This window comes from Homalodisca vitripennis, chromosome 5, assembly GCF_021130785.1.
Source record: "Homalodisca vitripennis isolate AUS2020 chromosome 5, UT_GWSS_2.1, whole genome shotgun sequence".
Classification (NCBI taxonomy): Eukaryota; Metazoa; Arthropoda; class Insecta; order Hemiptera; family Cicadellidae; genus Homalodisca; species Homalodisca vitripennis.
Genome location: NC_060211.1, coordinates 42,854,589 through 42,878,601, shown reverse-complemented (window position 1 = coordinate 42,878,601; position 24,013 = coordinate 42,854,589). Strand labels below are relative to the sequence as shown.

Genomic DNA, 24,013 nt, shown 5'->3' with positions numbered 1-24,013 from the left:
GTGTAACAGGTTTTTTTCAAGACTATAGATCATTACGTTCTCGAGATGTTGTATGGACAGACAGACAATCAGATAGAAAAGGAACTTTTACAGCCCCCAAGCAGACAGAAGAGAAACTTGCAAGTGTATTGAGTAATAAACTTCAATGATGATCTGTAAAATATTATCGATAGACATGCATCTTCATCAAGCTAATTCCTGTCAATTTAGATATTAAGTTCAAGCAAAATTTAAAGTCTACAGATTGACCGTTCTTAAGAACTATGTAGATAGTCAGACTATGTAAATGGTCAGCTACATGCACATGGTCAAACATGACATTACTTAGTTAGAAATGATGTTACATAAAAGTTTCAAATCCATAGCTCAATTCGTTCTTGAGATATCCAGAGGAAAACACAAATAGGCATAAGAGGAATTTTTCCAGAACCTTTTTTAGAGATAGCTATAACCAAAATATATAAAATTTCAACTTTATAGCTCAATTCCAAGGACATAGCCAGCATGGGGGTCCAAGGGGCTTGGACCCCTCAAGTTTTTAAGTTTTTCAATTACTTTATTAGCGAACAATTATTATTATTTAAATAATTCAGTATTACCGACATGTACTGCTGAAAGATCATTCTCATCATTGAAATGGGTCAAGAACTTTTTAAGGAACAAAATGGGAAATCAGCGGTTAACTGCACTAGCCTTACTTTATATCCACTACAGAAAATATCATCTTTACCCTCTCCAAAATTTGTTCCTGGCTATGTTCTTGCTCAATTCATTTTCAAGATATCACCCTGAGTTATAACACTTTGCTATAACACCCATAAAAATCTGATGGAGAGACAAGCAGACTTATCAAACTCTATTTTGTCTATAAACAAAAATACTGATACAACGGAGAATTGAATAAACCAATAGAATGCAACAAAAGTCTTGCCAACCAACCCACCAAGTATTACATGTAACAATGTAGTACGATTGAGCTCAGTAGGTTTACAAATTTGTTTATTCTATGATTATTCTCATTGTCATCATGGTCTCACAAAAAAAAAGTAAAAATATTTGCTAATGCTCAGCCAAATGCTTTGAACGGATCATCAAATTTCAAGTCTGCATGTTATCTGTTCATTTTCGAGATGTACAAACAGACAGACAGAAATGGTTTCCCAGCCCTTTGAATAATAGGCTTTGCTAATACTCAGTTAATAAATCACAATCATTATAGCATATTAATTAGTTTTCAAATTCAATTAATGGATCAATCAAAAATTAAAAACTGGTAAATCATTTTTACTACAGCAACCATCATCTGAAGATAAGTCTAATATTCCATAGATAGCTAAATGCTGAAATTATAAATAATTTCATCCAAGTTATCATTTGGATAATATCATATTAAACAATTTTTAACTCAAGAGGTAAAAATAAATATTATCAATACAATATGAATTATTGTTCCTAATTTTAATGGAAAACATTAGTATAGCACTGAAATGCTAAGTAGGTCAAGCATAAAATTCACATGCAAATCTGTTTAATGAAGTCTTACAAATACTATGTATCAATCAATATGTAGAATGTACTACTGGTCAGTTTTAGTGTAGTTCCAAACAAGTCATGAATAACTAAGTTTAGTAGCTTAGTTAGTAATGTATGATGTGTCTCTCATTTGAAGGTCATGGGTCAATTATGGAGGCCAGCAGTTCTGAGATAAGTTTACAGGGTTTCTGCCACAAAACTTTTTTGTTTAATATGAAGTTTTGTACTGTTTTTTCAAGAGTATATGCCTTGCTATGTTTATTAAAATACCTACAAAGATAAACTGATATTTTTGGTTTTAAATCTGAAATAAACCTTTGTAAAAATAAGTTCTGTTGTCAACAAAACTCAGAGCTGGTAATAAAATTAAGTTTTTTAGTGTTATTATGAAATTGTAGCTTACCAAACGAGAATCAAAACGGGTGTTTTGGAATGTTTCATATTAGATAGAAACAATCACAAAACAAGTGTAAGTGAAATCCAAGACTCATATTTTGTACAAATGTTCAATTTAGAAGTGAAATGCTGCAAAACAGTTTTTCAATCAATGAAGATTTATTTGGTGCTATATTATTATAAGGTAGCAGTACACCAAACTATAGGTAATTTGAAATGCTTCTATTAAGTTCTATGTTTCATGAAACATTTCAAATGTATAGTTCAATTCATTCTCAAGATATCCTGCAGAAGACAAACAGATGGAGAAGAATCTTGTGAGCTCTCTGAGAGATAGAAAAATAACCAAAACTTCAAGTTTATAGCTCAATCTATTCTTGAGGTTTCTTGTGAGCATTGGCCGAATGCTATGGAGGGACATAAATTATCTTCCAATTCAACTATATAGCTATATAGAACTGAAGTTGCATGCCAACTGTTTGAAAAAAAATGTCTGCAGCAATACTTTCTTCCATCAGGAATTTTCAGTTTGGATGACCTTTTCATCACTAAATCTCTGATTAAATTTCTTTTTGACTTGTATCTACTTACTGTTTTCAAAACATGGTGTGAATGTAAATTACAATCTGATTTTTAACATGTGTCACTGCTTTCTGGTTTTCATTTATTTATGAGATTGCAAAGTTTCTAACATAGTCACTGCATCAGTGTACTCAGTTTACAAAAATACAGTACTATACATTGTTGTTTTATTACAAACCAAGATTTAGCATTTCCTTAGCAAAATACGACTCATCCAGTTTTACTTTTCTATTATTTAGCCTAGACTGTATCAGAGAACTTATTATGATACAGCATTGTGTCAGGATGAGTTACAATCAACAAGTACATAAAAATTTAAATTAAATAGTATTACAGTAGAAGTATTGTTGTATTAACACTTTATAAAATACTTAGATTATTCATTCATTAGTATTATATTAAAAATTGGTTTCCATTTTGTAAATAAACCTTAAAAGGTCTAAATCTTCTTTATTAATTGTTGTGCAAATATATACTGACCATTGTTAGTTGGAAGTAAAAAGTTTGATATTAACATGTTCACAACGACATGTCCTCCATCGGGTACATGCGATCTTTCACAACTGCCATCGTGTATCCAATTGTGTTTTCGTAAAGTGTCATGCGCCCGTTAGTGTACATGTTGCTATGCATTTCCTTACTACATTTTTATTGTTTGCACGTCTTGGTGGTTGCTAAATTTGATCCCGAACTTAAATAAATGCCTTAAGTTATCATGTACTCAGTCTGGCGCACAATTGCTTAATTTTTAAGGTAAATGAATTTTTTTAGTATTCCTGGGGTACACAGAGAAAAATTAAAAACACGTATTGAAATAATTTTTTTGTGCAAAATTGTGAAGCATACATACTTTTCTCATTATACCTAGACGTTAAACGTAAAAAAAACCAATTACGGTTTTTTTAAAACTATTATTGAAAAATTTGACAGCAAATAAAAGTCAGGAAGAAACCATCGTTGTGATCATGTTAAACCATTTTGATTGGTATCTTCCATATTTTCTTCTGTTATGCTATCAATACAAATCACAATATTTGTGTTTCTTATGTAGTACAAACAAAAATTAGGCTTTGATATAATAAGATCAAATAAGAAATCGAAACAGTGGTTCTCGCATTTTGAAGATTCTCAAATACCTTATACCTTTTATTCTTCAATACTGCATTCTATTTGACATTCTTTAGGATATTTTATGTAAATTTAGGAACATATTTTCCCTATAATAAGATTCCTAATAGTTAAAAAAATTATATATGTCCATCATCCATTAAAATCCTCGATCAATAAAATGATCCAAACTTGTGATATCACTATTACATGTTGCCAGTACATAACTTACCTATTTCTTGATCTCTGCAAATAAGCAAACTAAACTTAACCAACTGTTGTCATTATGCAGTTTAGATACTACAGTATGTATACTATCACCTTGAATGGGAACATATAGAGGCAATATGTTTTATTATTTTATGGGGTCTATAATAATAAATAGTGCATATAAACTTCTGTGCCTTCAAAGGTTTGTCAGTATTATTTTTATATAAAGTTTGAGCATCAAACAAGACCATGTTTGTAATATTATAAAAAAGTATTCTGTTGGTTTTCAACACACATAATGTAAATGTATTTTATTGTCTTTTTTCCCATTTAGGATTATATTTAGCAACAAGAACAGGTTTTAGACTTTCCTTGCCACTTTGGCTGCAAATAGTCTTCTGCATGACAACCAGTGGTTCAAAAGGTACTCGGATTTTTTCATAGAATTACAAATATAATAAAAATATATTAGGATTTTTTTTATTTAGGATTTTTTTGTGTTTTTAGTGTCATTTATCCTTTTGAACATAAATAATGTTACCAGGATACAATTTTTGTAATGGATTTTTCAAAGAAACTGTTACAACTTGTATTTATTATAAAAGTAAGATATGTGTTGTTCTTTGATAATTCTTAATGGAATTTTTGTATAAGAATTATCAGTAAACAGACGGTCCCTATTGTCTCAAAGCTGAGATTTATTTACAATAAACAAATCCTTGTCATCAAGCAACTCTAGGTCAATATTATGTGTTTTGATGCTGCTTACTTAAAACTTAATAACAAATCTGTTTGTTTGGCGTATACTAAATGATTTAAAATTCTAATCATAAAGATTCATCCATACAAATTTGTTGATCTAGAATAAAGAACTGAGCGAAGGCTGCATTCATTGCATCATACATAAATCATTCACCAATAGTCACATTCGAATATTTTCATTTGAGCTCCCATTCTAAGTTAAATTGAAACACTGATCAAATCAACTGGAATTTTTTAGGGGTCTTAGTAACCTTTGAGAATAACACTATTATTTTCCAACAGTAAACTACATTACAAAAACTGCATTTTTACAGAAGACAGTGTATGAACATAAACTTAAGTGGCATTTACACAGCATGTTGCAACTAAAAAGTTTACAATTATTAGATTTGTTTGCAAAATTTTAGTTTCAGACTTTTTGGTTTGAAGCAAAAGATTTGCAAACAAGCTACGTTAACATTTTAAAAGTGTGAATTTTTGTATTTGGAAGGCTGGTGTTATTTAAGATGTAAAGAATGGAAGACAACATAATTGCAGCTGCAAATACTTGTTATATTTTGGCTTCCCAAAGTGCACCAAGAAGATGCTGAGTAAGAGCATTGCTATGAGCAAGAACCAGATATAGTGGCAGTGCACATTTAATAGATCTGAACAGGGATGACCCACTGTTACGAGAATTGGTAGATGGCAGTTTTAAAAACTTTATTAGAATGACAAGCAGTGACTTTAAACATTTTATATTTTTATTCATCTGCCACAGATCTTCAACAATGAGCAACGCTGAGAAATGTAAAGCTTTTTATTTGTAAACTGCTGTATAAACGTGACTTTAGAATTTTAGAAAAAGTAACAACAAATAAACAAAAGGCAACTATTAGCATTTAAGAGTGGAAAGTTAACTGGAAAATGAACTACTCTTGAAACCAACTTCAAAACTTCTGCTGAGACTGGTCATGCTGAAGAAGTTGACATCCTCAGGATCACTAGTAACATCATTTTCCGTGCTCTGAAGATGTACCAATGGACTTTTAACATCGTAGTTGTAAAAGTTGTGTGCCCTTTCCAAAAGATTATTGAGTAGCTTATATAAGACAACAAGGTAAGTGGTTTCACAGTGTTAAGCTAGTAAGTGATTTAGCTCCAACATTGCTATTAGATTTTCAATTGGATCCTCCATTTGACAAAAAATGTGTGTACTGATATAAGTCTTTGTCCCAATGACATTAGGTCAGCCCTATTTTCGGGTGCACCATTCGTAGACTTACTTACTTATATATTTGTAGTTCAGCAGGAGTTGGAAGTGTATAGAATTTTATTTCGGTTCAATGCCATAAAACACCTATTAGTTAAATTTGTTAGCCAATCTTAAATTTTCCACATATCTTATCTTCCTAACTGGATAATTCAATTTAAGTGACCAAGAAAGGTTTCAACAATAACGGTTACCAGTGATAGTTCTTTTTAATGAATGGGTTTATAATAAACGGCCAAATAGATTTATGCCTAGTATTAATATGCACATCATTAAAATATTGTAGGATTTGTGATTTAATTTATACTGCACATTTGGAGAGATGTAAAGAAGGCAAAGACTACACTTTTTAAACTACGAATAAATTACTACAGTGTGTGAGTGGTGGTAAATACAAAATATATCTCTGATTAGTTTTCCTACTGAAGTGAAAGTTTTGTTGGTCTTTATGGTCACTTCACGTGAGACATTGATGAAGTAAGATACATTTGATTTAAGCGAGCTGAGTTGGTATTTTACCAGGTCTTTATTATTGAGCTTCAAGAAACGTCAGAGAAAAAATTACCCTTGTTCATTCTCCTAAAATCTTATCCAACTCCTTACTCCAGTCTATCAAAATCTCCAAAAGTTCAACTGAATCAAATATATCCAGTTTTGAATCAACTATAAACAATGATGTATACAAAAATTTTGTTTAAACAGGACCTTCCCTTTGTTTAACAACCATCTCCATAGTTATATATTAAGTGACCTTAAATATTCTAATACCACAGCATGTGCACTATGGATTCTGTTGCAGTCAAGGTGTTAAACAAGGTCTTACATTATATTGTGCATTCTAGTTAATGGATCCATACAGCTTGTGAAAATTCTCCAAAGTTATGAATCTGTGACACATTTCTATCACTACCTAACCAAGGAAAGTTGAAATGTGTGATTAAATTATCATCACAATGTCCCTTTTTTGATCATTTAGATCTAAAACTTCATATTTACTGTACTTATTCACGTTCAAACAGTTTTTTTTGTCACTTGAAAGATCATGAAAGTTAAAAGATCACTGAAATTGTGATCTATAGTACGAGTACACCACATCACAGTTGCGTAATAGGCTTCACTGAGGATACATGCAAAATTGAAAAAGTCTATAGAAAATTTCATTTCCAATGTGGTTTGCGGACAAACAGTCAAACTCAGAAAAGAAAATTTGACATCCCCCTGGCAGACAGAGAGAAATTTGTGCCAGTTTACTGAGTAAACAAATAATAGGCCTATAACTAGAAATTTGTACCTATAACTGAGTAATAGGCTTCAATGACGCTAGGTCACATCCCATTGATAAAGACATTCACTACCACACAACTCATTATTGTTTATGAGAAATTTCATTCAAAAATTAAAGACTACAAAATTACATCTTTTTCAAGATATATTGGGGATGGTTGGGCTACATGCGTTACATGTCATATGTTAAAATGTCTTATGATTGCATTCAGTTTCTTTACAAATTTATTTATTCTGCAATTTTCTAGTTACCACCTTGGCCATAAAAAGAATGGAAAAATGTTCACTAATTCTCAGCAAAATCCAGGGAGTGACATACACTATCATCGTACTAGAACGTATGGGTCAGTTTGTTTTCTCTAGGTATCGTACAGACAGATAGACAGACATAATTAAAACTTTCCCAGCCCCTCAGTAATAGGCTTCATTGACGATCAGTCAAAAAAATTGGCCACTACTGATATTGCTGATTCAAGTAAATAATAGGAAACATCACCATGTTTTGTGGAATAATAATAACATAACAGCTGATGACGACATATGCGCGCGCAGCTGATATGATAAGTGGAAGAATATAAGAATATATAGCAATAGACATAAAAATATTATACGTGAGATACACCCAAAGAGCTGTACCGATATTAGGGTGCTACTATTTAACAAACACGACATAAACATTTGATTAAGAATCGGTTCTTTTCCGTTAATTCACTACCATTAGTTTTTATGGTCCTGGAATTCCGTTAATTCACTACCAATGATGTTTGTACTTAAATTAGATTAAAATTTTGTTTTCTTTAGCCAATTGTGTTAGTTAATAATAGTAAATACCTGGAATGAAGTGATTTAAATAGCATCTAAAAACATTTTACACGCCGTCATATGTTTTATTTTATAATTCAAAAGGATAACCAATGTACAATTGTTATTGTTGTAAATAGTACTGATCACTGCGGTCGCATGAAGATTGAAATATGTTCCAACATTTTCTTAAACAAATTTTCATGTGCGTATTTCTTGCGCCACGTGTATTCACACAAATAACTGTTTAACATTGGACGGTAAGTACCCCATTGTTTCTTATTTCGTGATTTGACTTTACCCCACAAACATTCAACTGTGTTAGTGTGTGCTAAAGTCTCGGATCAACCAAAATTAATAGAATGATTAACTGTCAAGTGTTCATAGGTGTCTCCCAGTCATCGGTAATAATTGTTGTACAGTACTCGGAGCAAACATTTTTCAATAATTATAGGCAGCAATGTACGAGCAGTTCTGTTCGGAACAGGCACAAGGAAGCATTCTTTTGTCTCCCGACAAATTCCTCCTAAAAACCCATTGATTAGGTACAAACCTACCTGTATTGTACTTTCTCTTAGCAAAGCAACTCTCATCAATTTCAACGGTAGTATTGGGCCCACCAATAACTGCATTATTGCTCATAAAGCCGCGTTTACACCGGAGTTAATAACACGTGTTACCAACAAAAAGTTAATAACATTTTAAAAGAGTTCAAAAATTCACTGTAACATTTGTTAATAACACGCCAAAACCCCATGTTAATAACACGATTTTTGTTATCCACCGAATGTCGGTAAAGATCAAAGGAAGGGTGTAACTTTTGTTAATAACACATGTTACAGTCGCCACGGGCGTTGTAACTTTTGTTGGTAACATGACCGCGCGCACACTACCGGACTAGTTGTGAGTTTCTCAGTTGCAAGACAGGAGTGATTGTGCGCACACACGACTTGTTGAAGTGTTTTGGTGTACCAGACGTTATAACTGTTTTTTTATTTGTTTTTACTGTTGCACTGTTTTGTTCTCAAAATGAAAAAACTTGTTTAAGTGAAGCGGAATGGCCGAGGGAACGAGTTTTCAAACTTATAGATCTGTACCGCGAACAAAACTGTTTTGTGGGACCCTACTTGCTGAGAATTTAAAGATAAGAATTTGAAGAACAGTGCTTGGACTGAAATAGCCCTTGCAATGAAACTGTCAAGATCGGAGGTTTCAAAGAGAGTCTAAAAAAGGGAAAAGTGGTTCCGGGGCTATCGGGAGCAAGTGGTACGCTTTTGACGCTTTGCTATTTATCCAAGACACGTAAGGTCACTGCTAGATTTTCTTGTACTGGGATTGCTTTTCCATAATTTTGTGTCTTGCTTGCCAATTACATTGTCCTAACATAACTATTAAATGTTCAAAGTCACTACTGGCCCATGCACAAAAAGGCGGGGCGGGGCCATAAAGTTAATAACAAATGTTACACACAAACTGGTGACACTGTAACTTTTAGTTATTAACTTTTAGTTACTGTAACCTTGTTAATAACTAAAAGTTACCAACTTTTTGTTATTAACTCCGGTGTAAACGCGGCTTTTAGTGTGTATTCACATACCTCGCGCATATACATATTCCAATCAACAGTTGTATTATGGTTTCATGTCAAGTTCGTCGTGACAAAATTTCACTGAGGTTGTACTCCTTGCTCAACAGTAGATGAACAAAATAATTGTTCTGTATTCCAAACTAGAGCCTGATAAAAAGGTATCAGCACGCACTGGTTTGTATTCCCTACACGTACGTTTTAGAACACGACCAACGATCTTGACTGTCACTTAACTGCAATAACATTTCATGGTTATTAGCACACAGTCTCGGGTTATTGCCCTCTTACTTGTAAAAACTGCACAGTCGCGTTGTTTGGTATCGACTTTCACTAGCAATTCGCAATATGTTCATGGCTACTGCTACCGCAACAATGACTGTCTAGACTGGCCGCCCGCCGCGCCACGCTGCTCCTATCGCCAAGAGATAAGGTAATAAATCCAGGAATCCTAGACAGGTTTTTGTATCGAATGGTTTTTTTTCAATGACAGTGAATTAACGGAACCCGAGAAAAAATGAATGGTTTTGTATCGAATAGTTTATATTTCAACTATTGGATTGGTAGTGAATTAACGGAAAAGAACCAAAGAATCTTCTCCAGTTCCAGAATTTAAAACTTCAAATAACACAAATTATGTTTTTCAAAATAAAATTTCCCGCCAGACAACGAGGTTTAACAATAAACAATCCAATAATTTCTGTTAATCAATAGGAAGCGGCATTTCAGAATCTTGTCATTAACATTAACAAAGCATTAGCATATATTATTACAATAAAATAAAAACAGAGCAGATAGAGAGGAATATCCAACAGATCAAAAACAATAAATAATAAAAGTACTTTTAATGGGGTAAAATTAAGACGTTTTGCGCACTTGCTTGTTCTAAAATAAAGAAATAAAAACATGTTAATACATAGAGAGGAAAACAGCTGATGCAGCCTTGAAAATCAACAATTTAATTAATGTCACGTCGCGTCGTGTATTCGCGTCGCACTGGTTGCAAACACTTGCGGTCGCACGTGAGTTGAGCTCTGATCTGTCTCTGTGCTCTGTGGGAGTCGAAGTCAGTAGTCACTAGTAAAGTTATAAGTAGACTACGAAGGCGCAAAGGTCAAAGAAACAGTTTAAATACTTTTCTAATCTATCAAATTAGTTTAGTTCGTTGTTGGTTCTTTCTGATTGGCTACTTTTATCAACTTTTTGCAATATATATTTCAGTCTCGAATTACTGAGCAAGTGTAGGATAGCTGTCAAGTGCCTGGAACTAATTGTACTCGTTTACTTGTTTAAAGAGAGGTTAACATTCTCTTGTTTTAATTTAAGTTGCAGAGAACACTGGTAAGTAAATTCACAATAAGAAATGGCTTGTCCATGATATTATACAGAGACAAAATGAAATAACAATTTAAAATTGCTTGTCCTTGAGAATAAGTGGGTAGAGTATGATAAGCGGACCTGGTTTTTTACTTCGAAATTAAACGATATTTAATTTAATACTCATCGATATAATCAACCAATAATAATTAATTTGAACAACTAAATATTAAACTACAAAATTAACTACTAAATATTATTACAACTAAATTTGTATCTAAATCATCTGCACCAACTGTACACTCATTTTCATATTTTAAGCACAATTTGTTCTATAAGTAACTTCTTTTAAATAAATAATGATAGTTAACTTTAACACAAATATGATTTAATACATGTTTGTTTTGTTGTTACATTTTCTTTATTATTTAAACAACATTATTCCTGTCACCTGTCCAAGTTTTATCGGTTGATTAAAGGTGTTTGTTCCTTTATTATTTATGACATGAAATTGTTTAAACTATTTTTATTAATTTGAGACAAGTGACTTTAATTTTATATTTTAGACGTATATGTTTTAGATAGTTCTGTTATTCAATATATAAAGTATATTCAATTCAATATATAGTGATTTTAATATGTGATGTAAAAACCGGCTCCGCTTATTGTACTCTGCCCAAATAAGTAATACAGTTCTTGTAAAGCTTTAATAATGGACTACTCTATATGCTGGTGTGCTGAGGTTGTTTAATAGTGTGATATAGATACTGTAACCTAATCACATAGCGAAAAACATTTGATATTACTGTCTGTTTGAGTGTCACGGCCAGTTGCCAGCCGCTTGGTGCCAGTCATATTCCGTACAGTTTTGAGGAAAAATCCAATGTACACCAATCATCTGAGTTTCATAAATCTTTTTCAGCAATAAAGTAACGAATATGATATATATTTGGGTAGAGTACGATAAGCAGAGCCGGTTTTTATATCGATTAGTACAATCATCGATACTTAATATTCATTTATTGAATATGGGTTTATAAATCATGGGTGGGGTACGATAAGCGAACCCAGTTTTTTTAATCAAATAATGTAATCATCGATACCTGATATTCGTATCTCCTAGACTATCAATCGATATAAAAGTATCTATAGTCCTCCACATCAATAATATGTTTTAAATTAAAATATGAATTTAATGTTTACAGTGATCAAACAAATTATTATAACCAAAATTAGGAAAACTGAAGACGACCATATTTACTCCTCTCACAGTTACAGTTGTTTCTTTCCCACAAATTTCACATAATGGGTTTTTCGGTACGAGTCTAACATGTTGAAGCCACGAAGAACATGTCTTACCGTCTTTCAAAGCAATGTCGTGTAGTTTTCTAAGATTGACTGCCATTTTTAATATACAAATGTTACTTATATAAAATTGAAATATTACCTTACTTGTATTATTTTAAAGTGTTTACAGCTGCTAATATAGATTATTTAAGTTAATTGTTAAAAATAATTAATCAGTATCAATTGATTATATCGATGATTATGATTAAGTAATATCGTTTACCAATTTCGATATAAAAAACCGGGTCCGCTTATCGTACCCTACCCTAAATCATATCAAGATATCTATAGTCATAATCATAATATAATCTTTTAAACAATAAATGAGCTCTAACGATCAAACGTAAACAATCAAAACTGGAAATGGGAAAATCTCATAAATAATAATGAAAAGATAACAACATAAACATTTATAACAGGAAATACTTTTTTCTCCTGGGTAGCAATGATTAACCGCTTTTGAGAAGTTATTGAAGCATCTTCTCTGGAAAACCGTACTTCTCTTCTGTACACATACAGAGATGATCTGCAAGCAGGTCGGCTGGTATGCCACTTTTTAAACTTTGTTCATGGTCCTTCGCGAGTTTTCAATTGTCTGTTATTATCTAAAAAAGAAAATGGGTTTATTATACATATGAAAAAGTATTTATAGTTCATACAAGTTAGTTATTTTTCAAAAATCATAATCGGTTGGTTATAACGAAAGTCATAATTAAGTAATATCGTTTGTCAATATCAATATAAAAAACGGGGTCCGTTTATCGTACCCTACCCATATATTCTAATAATGTTGAAACAAAAATATTTTAAAAAACATTAAAATTGAGTTTTAGAAAATACACTTTTTTACTGTGTTATAAAAAAAATAAAAACCAACTTTTGTGTATTTAATATTTATTAAATACTGATTTTTATAATGTCCCATATAAAAAGCCATATATACCAACAGTTTCAAAACCAAAAATTAATAGGCAATGCGACCAAATGTAATATTTTACACCAAAATGCTGTGCTTGGACATGTTTTTTTTGTGTGAAATATCTATTTAATTAATTTGTATATCTTTTTTGTCTTTCGTTGTGTGTAGTTTATAAACTATAGTACAGTAATACATAAGTAGTATTTTGGACATGTTTTTTTTTTGTGTGAAATATCTATTTAATTAATTTGTATATCTTTTTTGTCTTTCGTTGTGTGTAGTTTATAAACTATAGTACAGTAATACATAAGTAGTACTGTAGTAATTAATTTTGTTTTTAATTAAACAAATATGTAATGCAAATACTATTGTTAGGCCTAATGCTCTTTTTTACAGTTATTTACTAAGTTTTGATACATAAAATATATTGTCTTGTAGGTTACTTGTAATTAACTAATCTGATCATTGACAATGTTTTCTTTGCACATTTCCATAATAATGTCAAAAGAAATATTAACTATAACTTACTGTAATAATGTAATACAACACTGAAAAGAATGTAAGCAATGTTCTAATTTATTTAAAGTACAACAGTATTAACATGTAAGCCCTAAATACTTTGTGGCTACTAAACGCTTGTTGGTGAAGCCTATCAGTCAAAGGGCTTGAAAAATTTCACTTCTGTTTGTCCGCACAATATCTCAAAAACAAACCGGTCTATAGACAAGAAACTTCATTTCTGTATATGCAACACAGAGTTCGATGACAGTGCATGTCACTCCATAGGATTTGGCTACATTAGTCTACATGCGTAACCATGACGGCAACAACAAGAAATAGCAGAATAAATAAACTGAATACAGTCATATTAGATTTTGTCATGTGACATTAAAACATATAGCCTACTAACTATCCTAATACATATTAATTACTTGGTGTGTACCATTAGGGTAAAAAGATAAGTGTTAGACTTTTATTATTTAATATGTTCACAACGGCGGGTTTTGTCTGTATTATTTTATTTGCCATATAGAATTTTTCAATTATAATGGGAAAAAAATCCGTAATTGGTTTTTTTATTTTAAATGTCTATGTGTAACGAGAAAAGTATGTTTTGCAACTGTGCACAAAACAATTATTTCAATATGTTTTTTCCAACTTTTCTCTGTGTACCCCTAGAGGTACCTCAAAAAATAAATTTACCTAAAAAATGAAGCAATCGTGCGCCCAACGGGGTACACGTTAGTCTGAGGTGTTTATTCAAATTTAACAAACCAACCAAGACATGCAAACAATAAAAACGCAATAAGGAAATGCATTGCAACATGTATACCATCAGGTGCACAATGCGCTTTACGAAAGCCTGGTGTGTACCCGATTGGGTACACAAAGGCAGTTATATCGTGTGTACCCGATGGAGTACACAAAGGCAGTTGTATAGTGTGTACCCGATGGAGTATACATCGTGATGAACGTGTTAAACACTGCTATGAAACCCACTTAATAAACGAAAAAGTGAATGTAGGCTTATTATGTGGAGATATTTAAAGAAAAATTTTTTCTTTAATTTTGTATGAAACCCAATTGCTACATAGACAAGAATGAGTTCTATTATGGTGCAAGTCCAAACATGGATTAGCTGATCATAATTGAAGTCAATCACTTAGAAAACTAACACTATTTCCTTTTTGTCTACCAGGAAGATATAAACTTCTTGTCTTTTTGAAATTCTGTCCGTCTATCTGTCTGCAGGATATCTGAAAAATTAAATGAGCCGTAGGCTTGAAATTTTGCATGCAACCTCAACGAAGTTTGTTATGCAACACATGGTGTGGCATAATTCTACCACTTGTTTATATAGCAGATGAATGAAATCGTATATTTACGGCAACAGGTGATGTTTTGTTTATGACAACAGATGCAGAGATGGGTAAAATTGACAATTGTATTAGGCTTGGGGTGTATAGGAGGGAATTCAGATGATGCACCAGGCACCATGAGATATTTTTGTGCAGGCTGCTCGTCATTTAAACAGAAGAAAACTTAACTAGTTAGCTAGGTCTTAGTTGTGGGATTTCTGTCCAATTAAATCAATCCAATGAATTTAGAATCATTAGGTATATTCACATTTTACGTAATTTTACTATTAAACATTTTATATTTTGATCATGTCGTTACTTTGGTCTTTTATTCTGGTATTGTATTTCAATTGAACCTACAGAACTCTGTTTTTCAATTCATAACTTATGCATCTTTATGCTAAGTCTTTGTCAGTACATGGTTTGGATCAAATGAATGGTTTCCATCTCTGACTACAACCTCGTCCTTCAACCATATAATATCTCTTATTATAACAATATCAAATATTCTTTGTTTCTTTGATACTTTGAATCATTATAGATGCTTTATTACATAGTTGTGGATAATTAATAAAGTACTTCAGTTTGTCCATGTTTCCGTTTTTGTTTCATTTTATTTAACATAATTCCTAATACATAAAATAATAGTGGTTTTCTGAATAATAAAAATAATAATAATTTATTGTTGAGTAAATTTGTCTCAGTGTCTGTCTGAGCTTTGTTGTATCAACTTAGAAAGTTTTCTGTTGTATAAACATTTTTCTAATAAAAATGCTTTAATTGTAACTTAGACATCTATTATAATAAATTATAGAATTTTAATTAGGCTATACTAAAACTTGAACTGTTATTATAATCATGGTCTCAAGAATATCATCTCTGTTTAATTTTTCTTTTAGATGATAAAATGAAACAACTAGAGTCACCTGTGGTAATAGCAGCTTCTGTGACGCTAGCTGCAGTTATATTTGCGGGAGTATTCTTTTGGCGTCAGAAGAAGAAGCAAACATTCTTTTATTCTGAGCGTTCACTTGAAGAAATAGAGGTTCCTTCGAAATGGACAAAAGTTGGAGAAGTTAGTGATCTCGTTATTTATCCACTGAAAGGAGCTCAAAAGAAACATCTGGAGGAAGCTCAGTTTACAGAACGTGGGCTGCGAGAGATGCAGTCCAATAAAATTTCGTTACAAGACAGGTTTGATCAGCTTATATATTATATTATAACAATAGTCCTTTTCTTTGCACATACTAATTTGTGTTTAGATCATGTAAGAGTTTCATATCTTTGTCTAAATGTAAAATAACAAATGTTCAATTTGATGAAGGATAAAATACCACCTGTACAGAATTTGTAGAAGTTGGTCTTCTTTTTTTATGTGTGTCATATTTAAAAACAAATTCTTTCCATCTCTCTATTTTTGCTATATGGGAGTAGGACATTATGAAACCCATAGTAATTATTTTTTTCCTGTATTGAATGCCTCTTGACATATGTTTTGTCCCAAAGTTAATATGAGGAGACAGTGTATACATTTTGTGATGTATCATTTTTTTAAATTATTCTCAAGGGAAAGAGACAGTTGCCTCTGCACGTAGTCCTAAAAGAACATTTGCGCCTCCCTTACTTATGTTTGTGCCCTCAGAATCTGAGACTTTTACAAAAGCCAATCAAATTAGAGGGCTCCTGTTCTCTGTTGTCCCTGGGGCTGAGAACATACGTCCCTATGAATTTGTTTCTACTTTTTGATATGGCAGGACAGTTTAGTCATATGTGTTCCACTGATTCTTCTGCTTCTCCGCAGTCTGCATTCATCAGTCTGACTGAGACCCACCCTCATAAGATGTTTTCTAAGGGGGACATGTCCTATTAACATCCCTAATATCAATCTTATATCCTCCTTACTTTGTTCTAGGAGAGTTACCCCTCTTTATCATAAAGAGAGATTAAACATTTTAGATTGTCTTAGTCCTTTTTTTCTGAACCACCAGACTAGATGTAATAGCCATTGTACTTCATATAATAACTGAATATAGTTCTTTAGAAGATTATGTTATTGTTTTTTTGTTTTACTGATTATTTGAGAAAATCTCAAACTTTTTTAATTTCTTCAATTAAGCACTAAAAAAACATTTTTTAGAAAAACACTAAAAGGAATTTTGGATAGACATTTGGTTCATATAAAAATGAGACATTTCACATAATTATACAACAAAAATAAATGTATAAAAATGCATGAGGTTTAACATTGCTCTTATGGAATAAAAATTCAGATCATTTCACTACAGCTAGCTCAGTTCTTATATTTCTGACATTGTATTTCTGAGTCTAGCTTTAAACCCACGTTAACAAATTTTAATGTTTGTGATAAAATACATGCGTTATAAAATTGTAATTAAACCTGTATTTGATTAATTATTAAGTTACTCTATTAATCTAATGTTCAATTTCCATTTCAAAGCTCTCAGAGTAGAGTATTAGTTCAAGATCTTATTAAGACAGTTAGCATTATATTACTATGACAAGGTGTTAAGCTAAATGCATTAGGTTATTGTGCATTAGTACTAAATTTATTGATATAATTAATTTTGAGATTTCACTGTTAACACACTTATTGTGGCACCTTGCTCTGGTTATCCTAAAGCTGGTGCCGTGGTGGTACATGTACCAGTGGAGGTGTTAAAGGAGCCTATTCAGTGATATTGTTCGTGTATATCTTAGAATCTGCTACATATTAACAAGTTTATTGAAAACGATCGTGGCATCTTAAGATCTGATAATGTGACTCTTCAATATGAATTACTCTTGATAATTTATTATGTTTGAGAATTTCTCAGAATCTGCTACATAACAACAAGTTTATTGAAAACACCCACTTGGCTGCAACTTAACATCTGATATGTGACTCTTCAATATGAATTACTTTTGATAATTTATTATGTTTGAGAATTTCTCAGAATCTGCTACATAACAACAAGTTTATTGAAAACGATCGTGGCATCTTAAGATCTGATAATGTGACTCTTCAATATGAATTACTCTTGATAATTTATTATGTTTGAGAATTTCTCAGAATCTGCTACATAACAACAAGTTTATTGAAAACGATCGTGGCATCTTAAGATCTGATAATGTGACTCTTCAATATGAATTACTCTTGATAATTTATTATGTTTGAGAATTTCTCAGAATCTGCTACATAACAACAAGTTTATTGAAAACGATCGTGGCATCTTAAGATCTGATAATGTGACTCTTCAATATGAATTACTTTTGATAATTTATTATGTTTGAGAATTTCTCAGAATCTGCTACATAACAACAAGTTTATTGAAAACGATCGTGGCATCTTAAGATCTGTTAATGTGACTCTTCAATATGAATTACTCTTGATAATTTATTATGTTTGAGAATTTCTCAGAATCTGCTACATAACAACAAGTTTATTGAAAACGATCGTGGCATCTTAAGATCTGATAATGTGACTCTTCAATATGAATTACTCTTGATAATTTATTATGTTTGAGAATTTCTCAGAATCTGCTACATAACAACAAGTTTATTGAAAACGATCGTGGCATCTTAAGATCTGATAATGTGACTCTTCAATATGAATTACTCTTGATAATTTATTATGTTTGAGAATTTCTCAGAATCTGCTACATAACAACAAGTTTATTGAAAACGATCGTGGCATCTTAAGATCTGATAATGTGACTCTTCAATATGAATTACTTTTGATAATTTATTATGTTTGAGAATTTCTCAGAATCTGCTACATAACAACAAGTTTATTGAAAACGATCGTGGCATCTTAAGATCTGATAATGTGACTCTTCAATATGAATTACTCTTGATAATTTATTATGTTTGAGAATTTCTCAGAATCTGCTACATAACAACAAGTTTATTGAAAACGATCGTGGCATCTTAAGATCTGATAATGTGACTCTTCAATATGAATTACTCTTGATAATTTATTATGTTTGAGAATTTCTCAGAATCTGCTACATAACAACAAGTTTATTGAAAACGATCGTGGCATCTTAAGATCTGATAATGTGACTCTTCAATATGAATTACTTTTGATAATTTATTATGTTTGAGAATTTCTCAGAATCTGCTACATAACAACAAGTTTATTGAAAACACCCACTTGGCTGGCAACTTAAGATCTGATATTGACTCTTCAATATGAATTACTCTTGATAATTTATTATGTTTGAGAATTTCTCAGAATCTGCTACATAACAACAAGTTTATTGAAAACACCCACTTGGCTGCATCTTAAGATCTGATAATGTGACTCTTCAATATGAATTACTCTTGATAATTTATTATGTTTGAGAATTTCTCAGAATCTGCTACATAACAACAAGTTTATTGAAAACACCCACTTGGCATCTTAAGATCTGATAATGTGACTCTTCAATATGAATTACTCTTGATAATTTATTATGTTTGAGAATTTCTCAGAATCTGCTACATAACAACAAGTTTATTGAAAACGATCGTGGCATCTTAAGATCTGATAATGTGACTCTTCAATATGAATTACTTTTGATAATTTATTATGTTTGAGAATTTCTCAGAATCTGCTACATAACAACAAGTTTATTGAAAACACCAACTTGGCCGCAACTTAATTTCTGATAGAGATTTCTTCAATGATGAATTATCTTTGATCATTTATTATGTTTAAGTATTTCTTAGAATCTGCTACATATCAACAAGTTATTAACTCACCCACTTGGCCGCATCTTAACATCTGATAATGAGACTCTTCAGTATGAATTAATCTTGATAATTTATAAAAAAATTTAAATATGCTCAAATAATTTGTATCAAAAACAATAAATTTCAATAAACTTGTATTTGTTAGATGCCTAATGAAATTATTATATTCAAAACTTGTATGTAGCTTCTCAGTTAGCATATTTATTTGCACATTGTAGGTTCATTGCACTTTGAACAACATCTATCTTTAGATGTTTTATAAATTTGAAGCACTCTTTTATTTGTGTTTCTGTACTGGCTCTTTCTGCCACATTTATTCCTTTCAAAAATTCCTGTTTACTTCACAAATACTTAGAACAGAAGTAAGAATTTATAACTTATTTTATGAGTCACTGCTCCACTATTTAGTGCTTTACATGAACGTTTAAAATGGTCCCTTTTCATCCATTCTATGGGGTGTTCATTAAAAGTGTTCCAATACTTTAGGATTTTATTCTACATATAAAAATGAATAAAAAAGCTCATGTAGACGTTGAAATTATTCCATCAAAATAACTCAAAAACGATTAACGTCCGCCATTTTAAAATGGGTTAAAGGATATTGTTAATATTTTATTTTCAAAAAGGTCTACCAAAGTTTAATATAATTCTCAAGTTTCATAACTTTATCTTAACTTGTTCAAAAGATATAGTTTTTTTATAAAAAACACATACAGATCTACCTTCATATGAACTTTTTTTCTACTTTTTATGTGTAGAACAAAATTCCAAAGTATTGATTGGAAAACTTTTACTGATCACTCTGTATATAAATATGTGTGAGTTGTTTAGGAAGTTGTTTTGCCATCTTGATGCTATATAGATGGAGACAGAAACATTATCCTGGTGGCGCTGTGTAACTATGGTCAGTATTCTGGGAGTGATAACGTGTTCTGTCACTCTATATGATCTGAACTAGAGTTCTAAAAGGCTGCAACAATTGAATCTCCAACCAACTATGAGATTTGTTGTTGTTAGATTTCCTTGAGCAAAAACTGCAATTCATGAAGAGTTATCATGAATGTGTTTACATAATATGGAGAAAAAAATTATAAAAAATGTTGCAGTAAGAAAATGTTCCAGTGTTTTTTATTAATATGCATTAGCATTCATGATGAACAGTATAGTAGCTGGGCATCCAGTGTTTCAAAACCTTGTTCACAAAAATCGGTGGAAAAGTATGGAAAATCGAATTGTCATTATTACAAATCATTTTTGTTCTAATGATCATTTATTTCCAAATGTTAAGCAATTTGTTTGCATTTGGTTTACGTTTCCAATTTACTTTCCCATCAAGTTATTGTTAATGGGTGGTCAAGTGCAGATTTAACAGAGTCTCATTCACTAGCATTGAACATCTTTCAGCTATCTATGATTACAGATTAAATTTAAAGATTAGTTATGTATGAAAATAGATAAATAGATGCCCTTAGAAATTTCTTACTTAGAAAGCTATAAATTTATGAGTATTTTCATTTACAGAAGAAGCTTACTTCCTGAATGACACTATTAAGTTTCACAACAAATTTAGGGTTTTGTAGGTTTTTTATAGATAGTCATTCACTGTCTTATTTTTAATTTCATGTTATCTAACAAGATAGTCTGATATATGTAATCCCAATTCTTTGTTTCAACATGCTTCTGGATCTAACCAATCATTCCCTCATAATATTATATTTGTATGTATGATTTTTTGATAATTTTGTATCTCCAATCATAGCAGATGCTCCATTATATATTTTTGCATATTACCATAAACCCTAGCTAGAAATCATCTTTAGTAAAGCAATTCAGTTTAGCCTATATAACTTCTTGTTGATGTTTGCTCTTTTTTGAGTATCTTCCATTATTGATCATTAAAAAAAAACATCACCAATAACTCTGTTACTAAATTTTACATGCATATAATACATAAAACAATTTTTGTTCCTTGGAATACTGTTATTAATAATTCGATGACGGTTTCTATAAGTTCGGATCATAACCTATCTAATTTTAATTGACATCAGTTGTTTGTCTTTAACCTTCACAACTATCTCATATTGTATGGTATTAAATCTAATACATAATATAATTCAATTTTTAATGTTTTTTTATGTTGTAATGCTTTATGTGCTTAATGTCTTGTTATTGTAATATAAATTTACTTAAGTGACAGTAATGTTCTAGTAAATGTTGAAGCAGTCTTTCAATACAATTTACAATTTTGCAGAGGTTTTGTTGTCTTTACTGAAGATAATCAGTTTATAAATGTCAAGAAAAACATCAAGCTATTGTTAGTGGATACTGAAGCTGTAGATGAGGCAAGAGTACGATTTTCATTCCCAGACTCCGAGGACCTTATTGTGAAGTTACCTATCGACAAGTCTACATTAAATAAAATTGGGTAAGTAAAACTTGCTCAAACTTTGTTTACGATTTCTGTGTGATTGTAGCATAATTCACAGAAACTATGCCAAGTAATCGTTAATTTATAGAGGCTAGGTCTAGTAAGCATTGAAAGTTACATAGTAGCGAGATAAATCCTTGTTACATGCTACGATAATGATTTCATTTTATAATTTATTTATTGATCTTTATTTTTGTTTCTAGTCACAAATAAAATAATTATTTCCTCATGTTGATGAAGTGGTAGAAAGGTGTACTTTTATATCTGGAAGCTAAGGTCCCGAGTTGTAGTGATTCAAAACCACTGGACAAAGTAAATGGTTTTATTAGAACTGTCAGGACAACATGATTTGGTACTGCAGTAATTTTTATTGTAGCGGATTTTGAACTGAAATGCTGCATTAATATTGCATAACATTATTTTCACCTTCATTCCAGATACAACAGGTGATATATACTAAGTGAGACTTTTAACAATATGATGTGCCTCGAATTGAACTCATTAAAAGAGAGAACACTTAGATCAAACTGTGGTCTTGAATTACAATTATCTTGAATTCGCAAAAGTTCCACCACAGAATCTACTCAGCACTTAATTGAGGTGCAATCATATACACACACAGTTTCCATTTTGAAAAAAATACTTAAATATATTATATATTTTCAATAGAATGTTCATTTCTTTTTCATAAATATTGAATTATTTAAAGATACTGTTATTTTTATCCATTTACTTAATAACAACATTTTGCCTATTACAGGCTCTGAATTAACCTTCTTTATGTGTGTGCCATAATTTTTTTAAACCAAAACAAAAATGTGACACAATGTACTGAAAAAATCACATTTTATTTCTCTCTTGTGTACCCAATTTGTTTGGATATTTTAAAAAGACCCATTACAGTAAAACTCTGGTTAACCAAATTCAGATCAACCAAAACAGTTTTATGAATGATAATATGTGTATAAATAATCAAGCAATATACACATATAATAGCAAGTATATTCAACAGCAGAACACTGTCTCAATCCTCTGCCTCTGGCAGAAGAATATGTGTGTGACACATCTGCTGGGAAAATAATGTGTCCTTGATATGATTCACCTCGCCCTCCCTCACCAACCACCATTTTGTTGCATCCCGCCAGTGCCTGCTGACTTACGTCACTGCTATTAGTCGTCTCCTCCACTCTTGCCACCATTCCCAAATTAAAACTTACAGAAATTGTTTGTGCATAATTCATTTCCCCTATGCACCCATTCCAGTTGGTTATTTTTAGATGTAGTTTGGTGAACCAAAAACTTTGGTTATCCAATATTACTGTGCCCCCTTTGTCAGTTAACCAGACCAGGGTTTTACTGTATTTACTTATATGTTTCAGAGATAGATATATTTACTGTACACTAAAATAATAAATGTGGACTCTCATAATACTTACTTCTAAACTATTTCAATGAAAAATATGAACACGGAAGTGGTTTTTAATGTAATAGATTATAAATAATAAGTTTTTATTTAGTAATAATCCTATTACCTTATTGCCAAATCCTATTTCAGTTAACAGTCACTGTACTGTTATCATCCTGAAAAATGATTACACTATACAATATCAACCTTGTGTGCATTTACTACTTGTTAGGTTGTAGTATGATGTAATAAAGTCATTATCTTATCAAGTTTTTGCCTCTCATAAGCTAGTTCTTATCTAAGCTACAAGATTTGTTTGTTACTGTTAGTGCATTACAAATTATTATAATTCTTCAATGACAGTTAAATACATGAAATACATAAATACAAAATAAATTACTTTTAACCCCACATATTTTATTTCTTTTCATACATATGTAGCATAAAAAATAAAGGAATTTACTGTCGCCTTGACATGTACAGTGATGTAAA

At 31.2% G+C, this 24,013-nt stretch overlaps 1 protein-coding gene across 1 annotated transcript in view; it reads left to right on the top strand.

Annotated features, from left to right (window-relative positions):
- Window positions 1–10,518: 10,518 nt before the first annotated feature.
- Window positions 10,519–24,013, top strand: part of LOC124362091 (mitochondrial amidoxime reducing component 2-like) — a 29,508-nt gene continuing 16,013 nt past the window's right edge. Inside the window, exons 1-3 of the mRNA XM_046816263.1 lie at window positions 10,519–10,853; window positions 15,854–16,148; window positions 21,940–22,113. Of these exons, the coding sequence (XP_046672219.1) occupies window positions 15,862–16,148; window positions 21,940–22,113 (461 nt within the window). The 5' untranslated portion in view covers window positions 10,519–10,853; window positions 15,854–15,861. The remainder of the gene's footprint in view (window positions 10,854–15,853; window positions 16,149–21,939; window positions 22,114–24,013) is intronic.